General features: G+C 39.1%; 1 protein-coding gene across 2 annotated transcripts in view; it reads left to right on the forward strand.

Annotated features, from left to right (window-relative positions):
* The window catches only part of LOC136242467 (unconventional myosin-IXb-like), a 28,251-nt gene extending 8,661 nt beyond the window's left edge, over window positions 1–19,590 (forward strand). For both annotated transcript variants that reach the window (XM_066033895.1, XM_066033894.1), the window contains 28 exons: window positions 3,983–4,178; window positions 4,234–4,256; window positions 4,318–4,358; window positions 4,405–4,785; window positions 4,834–4,921; window positions 4,972–5,157; window positions 5,204–5,314; window positions 5,381–5,503; window positions 7,113–7,262; window positions 7,312–7,490; window positions 7,660–8,541; window positions 8,597–9,456; window positions 9,506–9,625; window positions 9,707–9,858; window positions 10,442–10,546; window positions 13,622–13,824; window positions 13,871–13,910; window positions 14,134–14,290; window positions 15,916–16,019; window positions 16,069–16,180; window positions 16,229–16,306; window positions 16,354–16,482; window positions 16,720–16,825; window positions 16,872–17,003; window positions 17,055–17,181; window positions 17,224–17,366; window positions 19,146–19,264; window positions 19,311–19,590. In XM_066033895.1, coding sequence (XP_065889967.1) covers window positions 3,983–4,178; window positions 4,234–4,256; window positions 4,318–4,358; window positions 4,405–4,785; window positions 4,834–4,921; window positions 4,972–5,157; window positions 5,204–5,314; window positions 5,381–5,503; window positions 7,113–7,262; window positions 7,312–7,490; window positions 7,660–8,541; window positions 8,597–9,456; window positions 9,506–9,625; window positions 9,707–9,858; window positions 10,442–10,546; window positions 13,622–13,824; window positions 13,871–13,910; window positions 14,134–14,290; window positions 15,916–16,019; window positions 16,069–16,180; window positions 16,229–16,306; window positions 16,354–16,482; window positions 16,720–16,825; window positions 16,872–17,003; window positions 17,055–17,181; window positions 17,224–17,366; window positions 19,146–19,264; window positions 19,311–19,417 — 5,154 coding nt within the window. In that variant the 3' untranslated portion in view covers window positions 19,418–19,590. The remainder of the gene's footprint in view (window positions 1–3,982; window positions 4,179–4,233; window positions 4,257–4,317; window positions 4,359–4,404; window positions 4,786–4,833; window positions 4,922–4,971; window positions 5,158–5,203; window positions 5,315–5,380; window positions 5,504–7,112; window positions 7,263–7,311; window positions 7,491–7,659; window positions 8,542–8,596; window positions 9,457–9,505; window positions 9,626–9,706; window positions 9,859–10,441; window positions 10,547–13,621; window positions 13,825–13,870; window positions 13,911–14,133; window positions 14,291–15,915; window positions 16,020–16,068; window positions 16,181–16,228; window positions 16,307–16,353; window positions 16,483–16,719; window positions 16,826–16,871; window positions 17,004–17,054; window positions 17,182–17,223; window positions 17,367–19,145; window positions 19,265–19,310) is intronic.
* The last annotated feature ends 3,566 nt before the right edge of the window (window positions 19,591–23,156 follow it).

Genomic DNA, 23,156 nt, shown 5'->3' on the forward strand with positions numbered 1-23,156 from the left:
GTTAGTATTTGTATGCGTGAATTATAATAGTTTTGTCGTTTAAATTTTCGTCGATACAGCCAGCAACAAAAAAATTTTGACAGTTATTGTCGTGTTGAGTTATTGTCATGTTGTGATATTGTCATGTTGTGTTATTGTCGTGTTGTGTTATTGTTATTGTCGTGTTGTGTTATTGTTATTGTCGTGTTGTGTTATTGTTATTGTCGTGTTGTGTTATTGTTATTGTCGTGTTGTGTTATTGTTATTGTCATGTTGTGTTATTTTCTAAACTACTTCATCCTGTTTGTCATAATACTGCCCCAGTAATTGTTAATCTTCTTATTCCAATCTCTAGCCAGTGGTTATCTCTTACTATTCCCATGAGGAGATCAGAGGATTAGTGACCACTAGTACTGTTATTGTGTAGTAGTTGATTAAGTGTTGCAATCATTTCCTGCTACTTTCCTGAGTTCCTTCGCATCATTGAAATATAGCAATGTGTGGACATGCACAAATAGGTTTTACATAACAAGTGAATTATTTGTAATATAACACAATCTTAATAAGCCTGTATGGAATTTCTGCCATTCACTAGTTTTGTATCACAATGGTTGTTTGTAATGTGGCCGTTACACTCACATGTTAAAAACCGTGATCCTACAGCAAAGATCTTCAACAAGACACGGGTTGAATTAAATTGTGAATGTTTACGCATACATGATAATAGAAGAAAACTGCAGTGTGGCTACTGAAGCTGACAAGAAATTCCAGACAAAACCATGTAATTGTACAGTTGGTCTCCTTTGCTCTCCTTACCTCCTGAGCAATGAGTACTAACTGATAATGCTGTCATGTAATGTGCTATTATGAGGTCTCAACTTCCAATGTGTAGATTCTAATATTTTCATTATATTCAGAAATGCACCATTTGAAGACTAGTTGTTTTTGCTGTCACACTGGCACATAACCAGAGTAGTACTATTGGTAGCATATTTTAGGGGAAGCCATGTACATCAAACGGTACAGTAGTACTGTTTAAGTAGGGATCCAGGTGAAAATTTCGTGTGCCACCAAAAATTCCACTTTTGAAAACCATCCTAGAGACATCTTACGAGACGAAAATCACCTTTACAGAATAGTACTAATCCATATAATGCATAATACAGCATTAAACATAAACAGGTGGCCGGATATAGAATTTTAAAAAATCGCCAAAACTCGAATTTTAGACTGACTGCCTGACTGACTGACTGAGCGACCACAGTCGCAAGCCTAGAGGCCATCATTTTACGCCACAATAACAAACTCACCAGTGGGGTGTGCCTTTTGGGGTTCCGACGAGTGTGTGCCCTCTGTGCCTTGTCTTTTCTTTTATCTTCAATCAGGCTGCTTGTCTTCTTCATCATCATCCAACATAACCATATTGAGGCATTAATTTCCGTATCAACACTTTCTTTAAGCAGCATAATACACGCCACAAGATTATATAAGACGCTTAAACGCTACTGTACGGTACGGAGATACCGGTTCTAGATAGCCACCTGTATCTTCACGATAGGTCACAGGATCATGCCCATTCTTTATTCTACACATTATCGATTAAAACCATGATGACCACACCCCTTTTATGCTAGCTGTATTTATAACGGAATAGCTAGTGACCACACACCTTCAAGTTGGTAGGCTGACTTGGGATGCTCTAATAATCAATCGAAACCATGATGACCACACTCCTTTTCAAGTGCACGTCTTTGCAAGCTAGCTGACTCGAGATACTCTAACACAGCAGTCACCCTAATAGAACAGTCACATGTTTATAGCTAGCTGTATGCTTTAACAAAAAACTAAACAAACTAGTATATTAAAAATTATAAATTTATAAATGAAGTAGGGATCCAAGCGATAAAAAGTAGTGAAGCAAGAGATGAACAATGTTAACTATTACAGCATATAAAGCTCGGTGAGAAATCCCTACTTTGGCATTGAACACAAAATAATTGCTATACCATGCCAAAGTAGGGATTCCCACTGAACTATACTGTAATAGCTACCATTGTTCATCTCTTGTTTCACTACTTTTTATTGCTTGGATCCCTACTTCATTTTTAAATTTATAATTTTTAATATACTATATCTATAAGCCACCTGTCCATTCTTAATATCAAGATATATTGTGGCTATCTGATCCAACTGAATATTCTGTCTGTAAGGAGACATGCCACTTTAGTGTGTCAGTATCATACGTGTAGTAGGGATCACACCCACCCACCCCAAAAGATCATCCCCTCACCCCCCAAATGTCACCCATAAAAATCATCAGAGACAGGCAGTCACCCAGGTCATAACAGAACAGTGTATATCATACCTATATGCCATAGCAAAAAATTTAAACAAAACTAGAAGTTATTTAAAATATATAAATGAAGTAGGGATCCAAAGATAAAAACTAGTGAAACAGTAGATGAATGATGGTTTTTTAACATAGCCCTGTGGGAAAATCCCTACTTCGGCATTGAACACAATGATTGTTATAATATGCCAATGTAGGGATTTTTCCACCAAGCTATGCTGTAATACCATCATTCATCTTTTGTTTATCGCTTGTATTCCTACTTCATTTTTAAATTAATAATTTTTAATACACTAGTATGTATAAGTCTCGCGAGGCCAGATCCTATTTCTCCGCATAGCACTTATTGATTGGAGCAGACGCTTATAATTTCCAATCGATAAGCGCCGTGCGGAGGAATAGGGTCTGGCTATGCGAGACTAGTTGAGCTGAGTGAGCCCTGAGGAAAATGGCTAAAAAGGAAAAGTGAATTTAGCAGCCAACCAGATAATTGGTGGTAAAAGTAAAGATGTGTGGTTTCACTTGACTGCAATTTTAGGAAAGGATTGTACAATTTGTATCAGCGTACACTTCAATGGCTTCCTGTGATTGGCATTGTGTCACATTTAAATGAAAAGATTTCATTGGGTCAAACAGCTGTACAGATGAGCCATATTTCAATTTGTAAGTCCATTCATGAGTTATTAAATGTTTTTGAGGGTTTTACTATAGTATCTGCCACTAGTCAACTAATATTACAAAACCACTTTTGTCAATGTGAAGGCTCAGTGATATAATGGCTGCTTATATTTTACATTCAACAGTTCAACATTGTTAATGAAACAACTGTTTTATTATTTCTTCATCAAAACCATCACTATGAATTAGTAGTGAGTTTACTCCAATGGAGACCACAATCAATAAACATATTCCATAATAAGGCTTTATAGTGCATAATAATAACCGTTGCCCCTAGCAACCTGAATTTCCCATTATTTTTAGGTGATAATGTCTAAAGTAACTTCTCCAAATTTTGAAAGGATAGCATATATATGTCATAAGATATGACATTTTGAATTTTTGTGGTTTTCCCATACGTACATATCTATGTGAGAGGGCTACACAGTTGCCCCTTCTGGGAAATCACATAAATGAGGTATTTTAACGTATGCAAAAACCTAAAATCCAAATATATATCAATTTTACATAATTTGTAAGTGTGAATGTTAACAATAATCTCTTCAAGTTTTAAATGGATAGTGTATATAGGTCATAAGATATGACATTTTTTAATCCTGTGATTTTATGTGATTGCCCAGAAGGGGCAACTGTTGCCCCTCTCATTGACAATGTAAGGAAAAATTACAACTTCAAAATGTGATACCTCATGACTTATATGTGCTATCCTTTTATAACTTGGAGAGATGACTTAAGACATTGACACCTGTAAAATTTAGGTTGCTAGGGGCAACAGTTAATTTTTCGTTATGAAATTTGTCTATTGTTAATGAACTGTACTTCTAGTACTATATACAGTATCTAATTCAATGTTGTTTCATTTGCTGTTAAAAGACAAGTTTGGTTTTCTAATATGTGACCAACTACCAACATGTATATGTGATGACATCACATGATGTCACATTACGTCATCATAAGTACGTGTAATCACTGCAGGGGTTCAGGGAGAAGAACAGAGACCTGATGAGACAAGATATTGTTGATCTACTTAAGACTAGTAAGATGGATCTTGTTAGGGGACTAATAGGACTGCCCACATTGGCTTGCTCCTACTGGCGTAACCTCAAACTTGTGGTGTTAGCTGCACACGCCTTCCAGCAACACGGCCAGGAGCTGGCCAGGAGGAAAATGGGTAAGAAATTGTGACTTTTTTACTATCATGTTGTCATTTCATACTCTTTGTTTAGCCAAAGAAGCCAAAAGTGATAAGGTAGGTGTTGTGTAGTGTTTGTGTGTATATGTGTGGAGTGATACATGTGATATTACTCCAGCTTGATGCCATTGCTGAGCGGCACAGAAAGTCAACGACAGAGTAAGGAAACCTTTTCACACACTAGTTTCATTCTCATTATCTGCAGCTCGTTCAGTGAAAGTGGATCATCAGGTAGTCCGTCCACTCCGAGGAGGGTAATGCGTCGAGAAAGAATCTCTTCAGACATTAACCTCCCATTAGTAAACCCTGAAGAGGACGGTAGTACACCATCGTCATTGCCAACCAGTCAATCATTGTTAGAGAACATGAGTGCTGAGATACAATTCATCTCACCTGACCCCATGGTGACCTCCATGCCAGCATCTCAGGTGATGAAGGTCGGACACTCGTACACGTTGGGCGCTAATCAGAACTACAGGAACAGTAGTGGAATGGAACTTGAGGCAGATGACAAGTTGAAGCCCACAAGACTGTCTGCCATGTTCAAACAGACTTCTTCAAAAATATTAAAGTCTGTATTAAACAGGTCAGTGGCAACTCTGTTAGTGTTGATTGTGGAATTTGGTTTCTGCAGGGGAGACAAGGCAGAGAAGACTCCAGAGCCTACACCACCTCATACTACTACTAAAGATCCCAAAGTGTTCTTATCTGCTCCAAGAATGGTACACACCACAACACATTTTGTTTTATGTTGACTTATTCTTCATCATAGAAAGCTCAGTCAACAAAATCGCATAATAAGAGAAATCTACGAACGTTTGGCACATCTTCTAAGCCTCGCAAGGGACCTGCTCCGACTGTCAGTGCACAGTTTCACGCCTCTCTCTTATCACTGATGGAGCGACTGCAGCAGACACATCCTTACTTTGTACGATGTATCAAATCTAACAGCAATAAAGTGAGCCAGTCATGTGATCACCTTGTGGTGTTATGAAGTGTTGTAGGCTCCTAAACAGTTTGATAGTGACCTAGTGTTGAAGCAGCTCCGATACACGGGAATGTTAGAAACCATACGGATAAGGAAGGCTGGCTTCTCAGTCCGTATGCCATTTGAGGTATGTACCCTACACATGTGACGTGGTGTAGTTTGTGTTAGTATTACTAGTGTTTGTACTTGTTAGAACTTTTATGAGAAGTACGAGTTCTTAATTGGCAAGAGAGAGACAGACTTGGGAACACAAATTAGCCGATTCCTTGACAATTTGGGCTTCAGTCCAAATGATATACAGATTGGCCACAGAAAGGTAATGTTGTTTATTGTATTTGTGAGTCATTTGTACAACTAGTTTGACATGTAATCTAACCTAATGCTAAGGTGGTCACTCTATTAGAGAAGTGTGGAATATCAGTATGTCAAATATGTCAGAAGAACATGAATATTGAAGTTTTAAAAATTGCCCAAACCTAATATTTGGTCTGCCCCCCTGACCACATTTGCAAGCTAAATGACACATTGCACAGCCGCCGTTTAATGGGATGTACCTTTTAGTGTTCTGACAAGTGTCTGCCCTTTGCATCTTGCTGGGTTTTATTATTATGTTGCTTGTCATCTTCATGCAACAAAATCATGTCAACACTTTCATTGAGGAGACACCACATGAAGTGGTTACACTACTGTATAGTGCTATTATACTCTCAGTACCTACAGCTACATGAAAGGTTTAACAGACCATGACAACTATGCCCCCAATGATCAAGCACGGCGACAGCAAGCCTTAATGGCCCAGTTACATCAAGAGACACCTGCCTACGCTTATAGCATAGTGAAAACAAGGCATATGAGACCACACCCATTGAAATATCACGTAGACCACAAGTCACTTGAGATGCTGTAATAAAGCAGTCACCCTAATACAACAGCCATGTTTGATATTCTAATAGAACAGTCACACACGTATGAAGTACAGTGTAGGGATCCAAAAGTTACAAATTAGTGAACAAGATATATGAAGATGGTATTGCAACATAGCTTGGTGGGAAAATCCCTATTTTGGCATTGAACAAAAATAATTGTGATAACTTGTCAAAGTAGGGATTTTCCCACAGGGCTATGTTGTAATACCATCATTTACATAATTTGCTTCACTACTTTTTATCCCTTGGATCCCTACTTCATTAATTAATAAATCAATTCTACATAATGACTGAGTGTATGACCATGTGGTCTTAACCATTGCTAATATGTGACCCAGTCTGACAAAACCGGTCTTATCGCCCATGTCAGCAGATTCGATTTTTCACCCAGGACACAAAGCTACATGAATAAACTATCTAATTCCACAATCAAAATCAGCTAGACTTGAGTGGTCTGGTTTTGCTGGCTGCTTTTCCCAAGCCCAGTGGCGATCCGTACGTGCGGTGTGGGGCCTTAATGGAGCTCTGGTCAGCCTGGGGATGACTGTATATGGCTGTACAGCTCTGTAGTGTTGAATAAGTACCTCCGCTGTGAATTTCCTCCAATTTTGAGACCTCAATGGCCCAAAACTTAGCCTAATTCATCCCTACGCCTTCCTTTCAAGTTTTGAACACCATCTTTCCCGCCTTTCAGGGCACCCGCCTCCCACCCATTTTGCAGCTCGCCTGATACAGTCAACCTCGGTTTTAAAACTATCTAAAATGGCAGGAAACTTATTTGTTGGCTACTTGCACAGTGGATGCTCTGGAAGGTAAGGAATTGGTGTAAAACGTGTGAAAAATTGGTACACATAGCTTCAACCATTGGCAAACTACAACACACTAAATACTTTAAACCGGCATTTCTCGATACTTTTAAATAGGCGATAAGCCTGGTTTTCCCTGACTGGGTCACATATGTTATACTGTTGTTATGGTAACTGACTGTTTACTGTGTAGGTGTTCATGAGGGATTCTCAGAAATTTACTCTGCAGAATAAATTACAAGACGAGGTGTTATCCAGAATTGTGTTGATCCAGAAGTGGATTAGAGCTAAACTAATTCGGTGCCATTTCCTTCAGATTAGGGGCAGTGCTGTAACTATACAAGTAAGAGTGACTGTTCTATTAGAGTAGTTGAACAGTATTGTGTGTACAGGCTTTTGTCCGGGGATGGTTTGCTCGTAAAGTAGCTACCTACCTTCGTATCAGAGTGTGTAGTGCTGTGATCATCCAGACACAATGGAGATGTTATGTACAACAACAACGTTACTTGTTTCTAAGGAGGATCACAATATTACTCCAGTCACAGTGGAGAGGTTGTCTGCAAAGAAAAAGGTACAACATCCATATAAATTAATGGCACCCCAGAAGGGTAGAGTGTAGCTCTAGTAATTAGTAAACCATATTCAGTCAAGTAAGATAGCTATGGCTTAGTGCTATGGTGCTCTTTATTAAGAGATTCTGTTATGTTGCTATGGTGTTATTACTCTGGTTGCTATGGCAGATATTCTGAGCTGGTAGAGGAACACAAGAGGAAAGTAGAAGAAGAGAGAAGGAGATTGGAAGAGTTACGTAGACAAGAAGAAGAACAAAGAAGACTTGAAGTAAAACGACTGGAAGAACAAAAGAGGATTGAAGAAAAAAAACAATTAGAGGAAGTAAAAAGACTAGAAGAAGAAAAAAGACTTGAAGAGGAGAGAAGATTAGAAGAGCAAAGGAGACTGGAAGAAGAGGAAAGGCAATTACAAGAAAGGAGGTTGGAAGAGGAAAGAATAAGAGAAATGAAAAGACAAGAAGGACAACATCGTATTAAAGAAGAAGAGGAGAGAAGATTGAAGGAATTGGAATTGTTGAAACAGCAAGAGGAAGAGAAGACATTACAAGCAGCAACTACTGCTGATCAAAACGAAGAAGCAGAGAAGGTTGCTGATCTTCCTGTCCGTCATAGCCCAACTAAAGCACATCGTAAGTTAAGCACATCAGATAGTATTGGTGATGGAGATGATGACTTTGAAACTTTGATGAAGGGCTTGACTGAGAGTCTTGATGCTCTTGATCAACTCGCTGAGGAAGGATACAAAATTTACGACACTTTAACAAGAGACAAACTCAAACAGAGGCCACAGCTACACAGCAATGTGTCAAGGAGAAATAGTTCTAAAAAAAAGACCTCTCTACCTAGAGACTCAGGAATTGAGAGTGGCAGTCATCACACAAGCCATTCTTCGTCAGAAATAAAACGACATTCATCGTCAGACGACAAACGTAGTTCAAAGGTGAAACAGAGACATGAACAGCTAACATCTAAACAATCCAATCAGCACAGACCACTTCAACGTACTAGAGCTAACAGTGAGACCGTTATGGCATTAGAACAAGCTAACAGGTTAGTATACTTCGTGATAGTGATAGTCAATACTGTCCATGTGTGTGTATTGTAGCGTGAAGAAGATATTAGCATCAATGAACAGCTATACACCACCTAAAGAACCATCTCCAGTACGGACAAATCTCAAACGCTCTTCCCCAGTTATTGCAAAAAAGAAGTCAACATCACCATTCCCAACATCACCATTCCCAAATGCTAAAAAGATGGAGCAAATATCTCCAGCTAAACCTGACGTAGTAGTACCAGCAAATGATGCTCAACCACTGCCAACAAAACAAACATCTGATAGTATACAAACACCCACTCACACAGAGCCCATTTTAGAGCCATTGAGAACTAGCAGACACTTACTCACTCCCACTAGAGATTTGTGGAGTTCTGAAGATGAGCTAACTTCTAGTGACATGAAACCAAACAAGAAACGTTCCAGTTTATCAAGACAATTGTCAGCAAGTGTTGATAATATGGTCAACTTTGATGATGATGAACCTCAATCATTTCGTCATGGGCTGTTAAGGTGGAGTAAAAAGAGAGCTTCCCGGAGCAAGTCCTCTGAAAACATCTCCTTGATTGGCTTGCGTAGCAGCTCCAGAAGGAAGCAACGAATGTCTTCTGCAGGTACACCGACTGAGACTAGAACTCCTCCCACATCTGATGGGAATAAGTTAAAATCACTAGCTCAAGGACTGCTCACCAATTTGAGAATCCCCAAATTTGGCCGACAACAAAGTGAAACATCTGAGCCTGCAGTGCGGCTGTCGTGGTATGTGAAGATTTATGATGGCACTAATGAATTGGAGAATTATCCTCGAGACTTCACATCAGCAGAAGCTGAAACATCAGCCAGGAAGATTGATAATGATGTAACAAAGTTAGTTGAGGATGGAGGTAATAAAAGACGTCAAAGACACAGTAAGTAACGTACAATATATCACCATCTTGTTATCGTGTTTATTATCAGAATCAGCTGAGTCCAATAATCCTCACTTCTTCAAACAAATGAACTTCGCCCGACTTGTGGCTTGTTTTGTATGTAGAAAACCTTTCAGTGGTTTCCTCAGTAATGGGCTGAAATGTCAAGGTAATTATGAAATATTTACCTGTATTTACCCAATTACTGGTGTACTTCTAAATCATTATGTTACCAATGGTGACATGTTAGCTTGTGATCTCAAGTGCCACAGACACTGTGCAGCTAGAGCCAAGCCGTGTCTGGCACACATCGACGCTGGAATGGTTGTAAGCCGTGAAAATGAGAAGGTTGTGACAAGTTTGGATGATGTAGACAAGTTGGGAAGATTTCTAGTTGAGAAGGTAAGCTAGGGTGACCTGCAGTTCGAATCCTGGGGTTGGAGGGATTTTTTTCCTTACTTTGGCCCCTTTTCTGTTACACCTTATCAGTCATTAAGTCTAAGTCCTTGAAATTAGGTTAGGTAATCCTAAGGCTGCAGCACATGTTTCTGTCAGACCTTCAGTGCTGGTCACTGTAAAGTGTTACTAACTAATAGTAACTAGTACAGTTGACATGTATACCTACTAGCAGTGTGTTTAACATACACTGGGTTATCCAGACATTATTGATGGGTTACAATAGTACAATGAAACATTATATTTTTAAAAATTAATGTACTTCAAATTATCCATACAAATTTTGAGCACATAACGTGTGTGTACTAATTTTTGAAATATGTAATTTCAGGGATTAGCAAATTTCAGAATTTTCAGTTAAAATTTTGAGGATCACTATAACATAGAGCTAATTATTTGAGTTCAAGAATAAAAATTTTGCAGACAGCCAAGCAACGAAAATTAAGTCCCCCTATACATAACTATGTATACAGTATATCCATATATGGTATATCCATTGCCAGACCCTGTTGTATCCTTGTTCCTACAGATATCACTGCTCAGTAAAGGAGACAGTTTAGTGGAGCGACTATTCAGGACAGCTCTGCAACAGTTTCATACTAACTTAATATCTCAATACTCCCTAGCCGTTCAGGTCAGTAAGTGTTGTATTCACAAGTTGAGTTTACTGTTGCCAGTAAAGTCATCTCGTGAAGTTTATATCTTGTCCACATTCAATATTAACACAGAGTAGATAGGTGCTCCCTAATATACCAGTAGATATAACATGTATCAAAATGTCATTACTGTAGTGATCTGTACTGGACAAATGTTACTATTGTGAATGATATCTGTTAGTGCTGTATCCTCACTGTGAAATGTCTCCATTGTCCTTGTCTATCCGTTTGTGTGTGTGCATGCTTTATAGCAGTTAGTAGTGTGAAGTTCTAGAAAAGTTACTGACTGGTTTTGAAACTTCACCCAATGAAAAGACATAGCCATTTATCAAGCCTTTCTGGTGGATGCATGATACAGTAACCTGTCCTTGGAAGATATGATACAGTAACCTGTCCTTGGAAGATATGATACAGTAACCTGTCCTTGGAAGATATGATACAGTAGCCTGGCCTTGGAAGATATGATACAGTAGCCTGTCCTTGGAAGATATGATACAGTAACCTGGCCTTGGAAGATATGATACAGTAGCCTGTCCTTGGAAGATATGATACAGTAGCCTGGCCTTGGAAGATATGATACAGTAGCCTGTCCTTGGAAGATATGATACAGTAGCCTGGCCTTGGAAGATATGATACAGTAGCTTGGCCTTGGAAGATATGATACAGTAACCTGGCCTTGGAAGATATGATACAGTAGCCTGGCCTTGGAAGATATGATACAGCAGCCTGTCCTTGGAAGATATGATACAGTAGCCTGGCCTTGGAAGATATGATACAGTAACCTGGCCTTGGAAGATATGATACAGTAGCCTGTCCTTGGAAGATATGATACAGTAGCCTGGCCTTGGAAGATATGATATAGTAGCCTGTCCTTGGAAGATATGATACAGTAGCCTGTCCTTGGAAGATATGATACAGTAACCTGGCCTTGGAAGATATGATACAGTAACCTGGCCTTGGAAGATATGATACAGTAGCCTGTCCTTGGAAGATATGATACAGTAGCCTGGCCTTGGAAGATATGATACAGCAGCTTGGCCTTGGAATTAAGATATGATACAGTAACCTGGCCTTGGAAGATATGATACAGTAGCCTGTCCTTGGAAGATATGATACAGTAGCCTGTCCTTGGAAGATATGATACAGTAGCCTGTCCTTGGAAGATATGATACAGTAGCCTGGCCTTGGAAGATATGATACAGTAGCCTGTCCTTGGAAGATATGATACAGTAGCCTGGCCTTGGAAGATATGATACAGTAGCTTGGCCTTGGAAGATATGATACAGTAACCTGGCCTTGGAAGATATGATACAGTAGCCTGGCCTTGGAAGATATGATACAGCAGCCTGTCCTTGGAAGATATGATACAGTAGCCTGGCCTTGGAAGATATGATACAGTAACCTGGCCTTGGAAGATATGATACAGTAGCCTGTCCTTGGAAGATATGATACAGTAGCCTGGCCTTGGAAGATATGATATAGTAGCCTGTCCTTGGAAGATATGATACAGTAGCCTGTCCTTGGAAGATATGATACAGTAACCTGGCCTTGGAAGATATGATACAGTAACCTGGCCTTGGAAGATATGATACAGTAGCCTGTCCTTGGAAGATATGATACAGTAGCCTGGCCTTGGAAGATATGATACAGCAGCTTGGCCTTGGAATTAAGATATGATACAGTAACCTGGCCTTGGAAGATATGATACAGTAGCCTGTCCTTGGAAGATATGATACAGTAGCCTGTCCTTGGAAGATATGATACAGTAGCCTGTCCTTGGAAGATATGATACAGTAGCCTGGCCTTGGAAGATATGATACAGTAACCTGGCCTTGGAAGATATGATACAGTAGCCTGTCCTTGGAAGATATGATACAGTAGCCTGTCCTTGGAAGATATGATACAGTAGCCTGTCCTTGGAAGATATGATACAGTAACCTGGCCTTGGAAGATATGATACAGTAGCCTGTCCTTGGAAGATATGATACAGTAACCTGGCCTTGGAAGATATGATACAGTAACCTGGCCTTGGAAGATATGATACAGTAGCCTGTCCTTGGAAGATATGATACAGTAACCTGGCCTTGGAAGATATGATACAGTAGCCTGTCCTTGGAAGATATGATACAGTAACCTGGCCTTGGAAGATATGATACAGTAGCCTGGCCTTGGAAGATATGATACAGTAACCTGGCCTTGGAAGATATGATACAGTAGCCTGTCCTTGGAAGATATGATACAGTAACCTGGCCTTGGAAGATATGATACAGTAGCCTGTCCTTGGAAGATATGATACAGTAACCTGGCCTTGGAAGATATGATACAGTAACCTGGCCTTGGAAGATATGATACAGTAACCTGGCCTTGGAAGATATGATACAGTAACCTGGCCTTGGAATTAAGATATGATACAGTAACCTGGCCTTGGAAGATATGATACAGTAGCCTGTCCTTGGAAGATATGATACAGTAACCTGGCCTTGGAAGATATGATACAGTAGCCTGTCCTTGGAAGATATGATACAGTAACCTGGCCTTGGAAGATATGATACAGTAGCCTGTCCTTGGAAGATATGATACAGTAGCCTGGCCTTGGAAGATATGATACAGTAACCTGGTCTTGGTAGATAGATTTAATGATATAAGGCAGTAAAACAATATTTCGTTTAGAAGCACATAACACAATTTTGAGGTTGCTGGAGTGACAATATTAGGTAGTAATTTTATGATATAAGGAATCCAATTCACAAAATTTGGCTACTCAATATGTAATAATCAACTGATTTTGGTTTACTCTGTTGACTGTTCTGTTCCATAGTACAGTATTTCTCTATTTTATAAAGCTTACTGTTTTCCAGAAATCCTCTAAAACCATGCATGCTGCTATATGATGTTGTACACACAATACAAAGTAACTTGTAGTGGCCTAAACATATTAGCAAATCAGTCTGCTTGTACAGTCTATCAAGTATTACACCATTGTGATTGTTATACTAGAGATCACCCAATGAGATTATTGTAACTTAGTAAACAACATTTATCACACATTACAGGAGACACTGGAGTCATTCCTTGAGTCTATGTCAGAAAGTGGCCATAATAATAATACTATGACATTTGATGACCTCATCAACAACTTCACTAACATCATGAAGGGCGTGGTCAATTCTGATGAATCAGTCAATAATCCGTCTTCACTGATACAGATTGGAGTGAACCAGTTTAAATGTTTTCTTGATGAGTTCATCAAGTCAAGGTGATCTGCTATGATGTGTGTAGTACAATCATCATTTGTTGAATAGGAATCAACAAGACATTGTGAAGAAGTTGACTGATGTTAAGGTGTGTGTGTGTGTGTGTGTGGGGGGGGGGGGGGGGGGTTACATGTTATCAAGCCAGTGTGACATAGTTGTGTTCATCAAGTGAATTAAAAATGTTCTCTTAGTTTCAAATGCTTAACTAAAATTGCTATGGAAATGTCTACCAATAATTTGTGTCTATATGTACTGTCACCATGGAGATGATGTTGCCATGGAGATAATATTGCTAATGTCGTTATCCACAGCCTCCAAAGAAACTGAAGAAAAAGAAATTGCCTAACCCACCGACAGTCCGACATCATCGTGGTCACAAGTTAGAGTCCAAACAGTTTAATGTGCTCACTGTGTGTGAAGCATGTGATCAACGCATTCCTGTACTGGGGAAAGGAATGGTGTGTAGAGGTGAGCAGTAATTAGAATAGGCTATTAATTTAGAAACACTGAGACAACATTGTAGTGATTCTTAAGGCCCCCCTGGTTCATGCTAACAGTTCACTACCTTAAAGGGGCAGTACGCCAAGCCATACAAGTGCTAAAACCATACAAGTGTGACAAGCATTTGACGCTGTTTTACGTAATTACTGAACAATTGTGGTTTGGAAATGAACAACAATTCTCACTTCCATACAGCCTGCTACAATGACTTGGAATCATTTTGCTGTGAAACTACATGTCTAGACAGGTTATTGAAACCAAGTAGAAGATTAACAGTACAAAGCGCTTGGAAATGTAGCCACAAGAACAGCAGCTCCAGCCCATTGTAGACTGTTAATTAACTCAACAGGCTTGTTTACTACAAGTTCTTGTCAGTGCAACAATCCGTGATAACATTACAAGCTTGTACCAGCTGCTAGAGCCTGGCTGAAGCGGCTGTTTGCAATCCGCATGGGGCGAGGCTTTACAGGCAGTTCTATTCACTACCAAACAACGATGTGAACATCCTTATGAGTAAAACAGTACAAGTTTATACCATTACCATCGCTTTGTTTACAATTATCCCATTAGAAGGTCACTACAAGTTAAACATTTCATGGCATGATGTAATGAAACGCAACAAATTATCACGTCATGAACATATTTTACGGGATGGGAATTAGCACTTGTATGGCTTGGAGTACTGTCCCTTTAAATCATATAGAACCTTGGGATTAAAGTGAAATCAAGTGATCAAAGGAACATGAAATATAACAATCAAAGTGGTATGAAGCTTTCAAGCATCATGCAATACTGCTATTTGAATATCAAGATTATTAAATCATATGATTAAATTTTTTATTGTGGACACAGTGAACCATTTTGTGCATGTATTTATGGACACCTGGAGACCGTACATGGACACCTGGGGACCGTACATGGACACCTGGGGACCGTACATGGACACCTAGGGACCGTACATGGACACCTGGGGACCGTACATGGACACCTGGGGACCATGCATGGACACCTGGGGACCATGCATGGACACCTGGGGACCGTACATGGACACCTGGGGACTGTACATGGACACCTGGGGACCGTACATGGACACCTGGGGACCGTACATGGACACCTGGGGACCGTACATGGACACCTGGGGACCGTACATGTACCACCTGGAGACCGTACATGGACACCTGGGGACTGTACATGGACACCTGGAGACCGTACATGGACACCTGGGGACCGTACATGTACCACCTGGGGACCGTACATGTACCACCTGGGGACCGTACATGTACCACCTAGAGACCTTACATGTACCACCTGGAGACCTTACATGGACACCTGGGGACCGTACATGGACACCTGGGGACCGTACATGGACACCTGGGGACCATACATGGACACCTGAAGACCATACATGGACACCTGAAGACCACACATGGATACCTGGGGACCTTATATGGACACCTGGGGACCATTATCAAGTGCCCTGATTTTTAAGTGTCCACATTATCAGGTTCATAGTAGTAACTGACCATTCTACTTGACACTGAACCACTTCACATCTCGTTGAGATGGTTTATCATGTGTTGTGTTTGTGTTAGTATGTGGATACACATGTCATGAAGAGTGTCATAAAAATGTCAAGAAATGTGTTGGTCCGGTCAAGAAGAGACCTACTAGTCCGGACATTGCTAAATTGTCACAGGTTAGAGAAGTCAACTGATTGTACTAACACATGTTAGTGTTGTGTGTAGGCTGCAACATCAAAGAGATCTTTTGGAGTAGAGCTAACCTCCCTGGTTCCTCCCAATACTATTAAAGTACCACAAATTCTAGAACGTTGTCTAAATCATATCGAAGTGAAAGGTCAGTAAATATCATGTTTCCAACAAGATCACTCATTCCTCTCTGCAGGATTGTTCATACAAGGTATTTATCGTAAACCTCCTTCAGCCAAGAACAAGAAGCTGCTCAAAGAAGCCCTAGAGGAAGGTAGGTCTTATGGTTATGATGTCATCAGTTGTGATCATGTATTGTAGACCCTCAGGGTACTATCCTGGACAATTATGACATGCACTGCATCACATCGATTGTGACTGCATTTCTTGGTCAGTTGCCAAGTGCTCTAATCAGTCCCTTCTTGTACAAGGACTTCATCCGTGCAGCTGGTGAGTACTTGTTAGACCTGATGTGCCATCTCCCATCTCATGGTTAAGTGAATCACTTGAATAGCCTTTAAGTACTCTAATAGAACAGTCAGTGTTGTTGGTGTAATCAATTCTCTGCAAAATATTAAAGTCACTATACCAATAGTTTTACATCACTGTAAAACAGAAAGGATGTGTCCCCAACTAATCCTTTAGTAAAGCTGTGACCCACTGTGTGTGTGATGTGTAAACTTTTAGCAATCAGTGACATGTCTGAGAAGTTGGAGACACTTCATCATTTAATTGAGCAGTTACCAGAACTCAATCATGCAGTGTTTGAGAGGGTGATATTTCACCTAGCTAGGTCAGTACACTCTAATAAAACACTTGTTCTCATAATTTTGTTGTAGAGTGGCTCAGCAAGAAGATACCAACCTCATGTCCCCCAGCAATCTTGCCATCATATTTGCCCCAATCCTTGTTAAACCCCCATACAAGCAGCCCCCACAAGAACTACTCCGTGACTTGCCCAAACAGACAAGGTGAGTATAGGACATGAGGTGATGACAATATTGAGTGTGTCCACTCTACAGTTGTATTGAATGTATTATCAGTGAACAACTAGACAAGTTGAAGGCTACGTTACATGAGATTGAGTGCCTCACTTCAGCGTCACACAAAGCTGTCTCACTCATTGAGGACATTATGGAATCAGATAAGGTATTGTAATAATTACCAGGACTGGAGTCATTTAGTATATAGGCTGACCAAGCCAAACTTGCTGAGAATGGCAATGCCACTGAACAAGACAATGAGCCAAGCCAGCTACCACAAGATGTAGATAGTAGGAGTCTAAAGAAGATTCGTCGTTTAACTCTGACACTGGAAGAAATTGAAAGAGAAAGGTACGATGTATTAGAGGTTTGATGTGTTAGAGGTTTGATGTATTAGAGGTTTGGTGTGTTAGAGGTTTGATGTATTAGAGGTTTGATGTATTAGAGGATTGATGTGTTAGAGGTTTGATGTATTAGAGGTTTGATGTGTTAGAGGATTGATGTATTAGAGGTTTGATGTATTCGAGGTTTGATGTATTAGAGGTTTGGTGTGTTAGAGGTTTGATGTGTTAGAGGTTTGGTGTGTTAGAGGTTTGATGTATTAGAGGTTTGATGTATTAGAGGTTTGATGTCTTAGAGGTTTGATGTGTTAGAGGTTTGGTGTGTTAGAGGTTTGGTGTGTTAGAGGTTTGATGTATTAGAGGTTTGGTGTGTTAGAGGTTTGGTGTGTTAGAGGTTTGATGTGTTAGAGGTTTGGTGTGTTAGAGGTTTGATGTATTAGAGGTTTGGTGTGTTAGAGGTTTGATGTATTAGAGGTTTGGTGTGTTAGAGGTTTGATGTGTTAGAAGTTTGGTGTGTTAGAGGTTTGGTGTGTTAGAGGTTTGATGTATTAGAGGTTTGGTGTGTTAGAGGTTTGGTGTGTTAGAGGTTTGATGTGTTAGAGGTTTGGTGTGTTAGAGGTTTGATGTATTAGAGGTTTGATGTATTAGAGGTTTGGTGTGTTAGAGGTTTAGAGGTTTGATGTATTAGAGGTTTGATGTATTAGAGGTTTGATGTGTTAGAGGTTTGATGTATTAGAGGTTTGATGTATTAGAGGTTAGAGGTTTGATGTATTAGAGGATTGGTGTGTTAGAGGTTTGGTGTGTTAGAGGTTTGATGTATTAGAGGATTGATGTGTTAGAAGTTTGATGTACTAGAGGTTTGATGTGTTAGAGGTTTAGAGGATTGATGTGTTAGAGGTTTGATGTACTAGAGGTTTGATGTGTTAGAGGTTTAGAGGTTTGATGTATTAGAGGTTTGATGTATTAGAGGTTTGGTGTATTAGAGGTTTGATGTGTTAGAGGTTTAGAGGATTGATGTATTAGAGGTTTGATGTATTAGAGGTTTGATGTGTTAGAGGTTTGGTGTATTAGAGGTTTGATGTGTTAGAGGTTTGATGTGTTAGAGGTTTGGTGTGTTAGAGGTTTGGTGTGTTAGAGGTTTGGTGTGTTAGAGGTTTGATGTATTAGAGGTTTGATGTGTTAGAGGTTTGATGTATTAGAGGTTTGATGTGTTAGAGGTTTGATGTATTAGAGGTTTGATGTATTAGAGGATTGGTGTGTTAGAGGTTTGGTGTGTTAGAGGTTTGATGTATTAGAGGTTTGATGTGTTAGAGGTTTGGTGTGTTAGAGGTTTGATGTATTAGAGGTTTGATGTGTTAGAGGTTTGGTGTGTTAGAGGTTTGATGTATTAGAGGTTTGGTGTGTTAGAGGTTTGATGTATTAGAGGTTTGGTGTGTTAGAGGTTTGATGTGTTAGAGGTTTGATGTACTAGAGGTTTGGTGTGTTAGAGGTTTGGTGTGTTAGAGGTTTAGAGGATTGATGTATTAGAGGTTTGGTGTATTAGAGGTTTGATGTATTAGAGGTTTGATGTGTTAGAGGTTTGATGTGTTAGAGGTTTGATGTGTTAGAGGTTTGGTGTGTTAGAGGTTTGATGTACTAGAGGTTTGGTGTGTTAGAGGTTTGATGTGTTAGAGGTTTGGTGTGTTAGAGGTTTAGAGGATTGATGTATTAGAGGTTTGGTGTATTAGAGGTTTGATGTGTTAGAGGTTTGATGTATTAGAGGTTTGATGCATTATTATACAATTTTCAGGACGGAGTTGACATTGCGTTTACCCAAGCTGGAACACCACACAGTGAGAACTGATAGTGATGAGGACCAGTTATCATTAGATGTTGATAGTTTGTTAGCTGATGATGTCACTTTGCCAGGTGGTGTATTTCTAATATGATTGTATTTCTATTGTATTTCTATTAGAATTAGAATTGCCAAAACTGAGACATCTTAACAAGGAGAGACCAAGAATGAATGATAAGCGACGAAAACCTTCCAGACCCAAAAGGGATCAGTATGATTTTGAATAACTGCCATCATCCAAACTTATTATCTTTTTGTACATATAAATCATTGAACAATAATTTATTATTTTTAATCATTCAAAATAACTCCATTTATTGTATGGATTCATCAGACAGATTTCATCTTATTGTAATGTATGTAGTTAATTTATATTATGATCAGATTTAATTAGTTATTATATTGTGGACCTGGTAACAAACTTAACAAAGGCACACTTGCCTGTAATAGCAATATTGTGTTGTCATAACACCATACACACCGTTCCCACATATGCTGTGGAGCCTGTGGTTGCCACGGAAATGGATGAGTGACCTTGTTACATTACGCTGTCATCTAAGACCATCCCATTGTTAACAGTGTATAATTTTTTTATAACAAGACTAACTAATGGCTCAGCAACTCAAAAATACTGTTAGCTGTGATCAATACATTCACTTCATGTTTCACATATTAACACTATTCAAGTAACACATGAAAAGAATTGTGACATGTACAACTAGTCAGTTTGTCTGACATGTTCAGAACTTGTTAAACAGTTTTGTAGTTCAGTGTGGCTGTTAGTGTTGTGGTGGTAGTTTCTCCTACCTGACTTGATAATTATAGTGTTGTACGTGGTGATAAGTAGTGACTCAATAGAGTTGTGATACTTTTATCAAGTTATAGACTTTTTCAGTTCAGGTAATGTTCAAATGTTGTTCTTGTTACTTGTAGGAAATGACTTGTTTAGAGTATCAGCCATTGTATGTTTACAGCTAGTTATTATTATGAAACTTAGCCAGTGTATAATGATAACAACAGTATAATATCGTATGTTTAATTATAATAGTTGAGATAGTTGTGGTTACTTCTCTAACATCTTGTAATAGATTGTGTAAACACCCACCCCATGAGGTTGTGGCTAGCTGTTATTGTTGGGTTAGCGTTGGTTGTGGCTACTGGAGCAGTTACCAGTTATTGTGACCAGTTCTTCTACCCCAATGGTACCAGTAGTGTTACTACCAATAACAAATGTCCTGTACAGTACGTGCTGAAAGAGTGTCACCTCCCGTATGGAGGAGTTGTCATAACAATGTTTGGTGTTAACACTACACAGAGTGATTGTGAGGAACAGAACAAAGCTAGTGCTGATATTCTGATAGACAAGATAGCTGTTAAGGATTTGATAGCCATGTCCAACAATATGTCCAGCAACAGTAGGAAGATTTATCTACTCACTGATGACATGGAACTTACCGATGGATTCACTACATTCAACAACTTGTCTGAAACAGAAATATTATGTCTGCTAAGTAGCAAGTCTGTGGCAGTGTTGCAGAAAAGTGGACTACCACATCACGGGATTGTTACTATGGCAAATTCTGTGTTGAGAGTAGAATACCTACAACCCAAGGAGCCTGACAACCTGTTATCATACAGCAAAGAAGAACACATTCATGTTCTCTCCATAACTCCATCTTTTAGTGTACTGGCAGAAGTGACCAAACATTTCATCCTGCAAACAGGCTGGTCAAGAATTGTTGTCCTACATGAAGACAGTGCAGCTGCCCGAGACTTTAACTATAAGATGAAGAATCTGGAAGATGAATACCTTCAAGTGTTTTCACTTGAATATGATGGAAGTGATCCTGAGGGAGTGTATCATTTTGTCAAGGGCAAAAATGCTAGAGTTATAATATTTAAAGGATCAATTCACCTGTACTTGCAAGCTCTTGATGCTGTTCGAAGATGGTACCTAATTGGACCAGAGTAAGTTATCTTATTAAACAGTATACTATATTATTATGGTATACTATATTATTATTACAGTATATTATAGTATACTGTATTATTACAGTATACTATATTATTTCAGTATATTACAGTATATTATAGTATACTATATTGAGTATACTATATTATTTCAGTATACTACAGTATATTGTATTATTACAGTACAACAGTATATTATAGTATACTATATTATTACAATATACTACAATATAATTATACTATACTCATTACTGTAGTGTTACTTATGTCTACGTGAGTATTGAAAATGCGTTTCCTTTTGGGTACAACATTCCTGAGCTTGTCAAGTGTTTGCAGTTAAATGAACAAAATGTGATCTATGCTCTCAATGGAACATTATCCATAGTGCTCAGTGAAGGCTACGGCCAGCAGCATGATGAGTATCGGTCTAACATGAAAGATCTCATCAAACAAGAAGGATTCTCAGTGGACAACTTCAAATCACTTTCTTTGCTCACTGCAACTTATGCAAGTGAGTCAGTTGCAGGAATAGTTAAAGCAATCCAACACTTCATATCACAAAACTGGCCAATAGACTTCATGAAGTCAGTGCTATACAACAAACAGGTAAAGTTCACAAGTTACGGGTTAACTGGGGAAGTGACATTTGATAAAGTAATGAGAGAGCAAAATGTGACATTTACTGTCTACAACATGATACAATCGATACAGGAGACCGACAACAACTGCCAGGCCAGAGCCTATATCAATTATGTAAACAATTCTGTCACCACAAACATCACAATGCATTACGTTAGTGCTAATGGTTCTATCAGTGACAGCCCCACTATAGTGTACACTGATGGTACCAAGAACCCTCCAGAGTCACGACCTGAAAAACTCCTACCTCAGTCACTGATTGGTAAGTGATATAAAATGTTAAAAACATGGAGGATAACTTTGTCTGTTGTCAGATCCCAAGTACAGACCACTTGCAGTAATTGTTCATCAAGCAATTGTTATACCATTAATCTTGATATACTACTATTGGATCCGTCACAAAGAGAAGAAGTATGCACACCTTACAGCATCATGGTTGTACAGGAGGGGAGACATCAGATTTAGTGATGGTAAATCACCTTGTACAATTTTGTGTATTATTTGTGTTGTAGTACCTAATGAAATCCGCCGTCTTCACCAAAAGTGGCAGTTCACAAATTCTCTACACAGGGACCACTTACCTCTTGAAGTTGGAATGTTGTGAGTAGCACACAATATTCATATATCATAGTATTATGATATTGTATGCACTGACAGTAACAAGAAGTTAGCCTTTATAAGAGTTGTCAACTTTGACAATGAAACTATTTCTAATGATGGTAGGAAACAGCTATGCATTTCCAGGTATTTACTATACAAATAAACTAATGGCGAGTAATACTATTGCAGTGAACTGAGTCATCCAAATGTGAACCATTTTATTGGCTGTATCATGGAGTCAATGTACACTGCAGTTATGACAGAGTACTGTTCTAGGAGGAGCCTGAAGATGATCTTGTCTCAACATGACATCAAGTTGGATTGCCACTTCAAATTCTCTTTCATCAATGATGCCACAAATGGTATGGCTTACCTTCACAGTAAGAAAATAGTCCATGAGAGACTGCACCTCAACAACTGCTTGATAGATGAATATTGGGCACTGAAGTTATCAGGTAGTGACATCACAGCTGTACTGTTAACCCAACCATAGTGTAGATTATGGTATACGACTGTTATACAACAAGGAAGCTGAACTGATTCAAGAGGACAGTGTTGAGTCAACCTACAAATCACAGAAGGCAACAATCAAGCTAGAGCCAATCAGTCCGGTAATGGTCTGTTGTTAGTATTAATAGTACACTTCATGACAGGAGTACCTTGCACCAGAAGTGAGGCACAATGAGAATATACCAACTGAAGAATGTGATATATACAGGTAATATGTGGGTACCAGTGATCCCTTATTAAATGTGA

This window comes from Dysidea avara, chromosome 13 (genome assembly GCF_963678975.1).
Source record: "Dysidea avara chromosome 13, odDysAvar1.4, whole genome shotgun sequence".
Lineage (NCBI taxonomy): Eukaryota > Metazoa > Porifera > Demospongiae > Dictyoceratida > Dysideidae > Dysidea > Dysidea avara.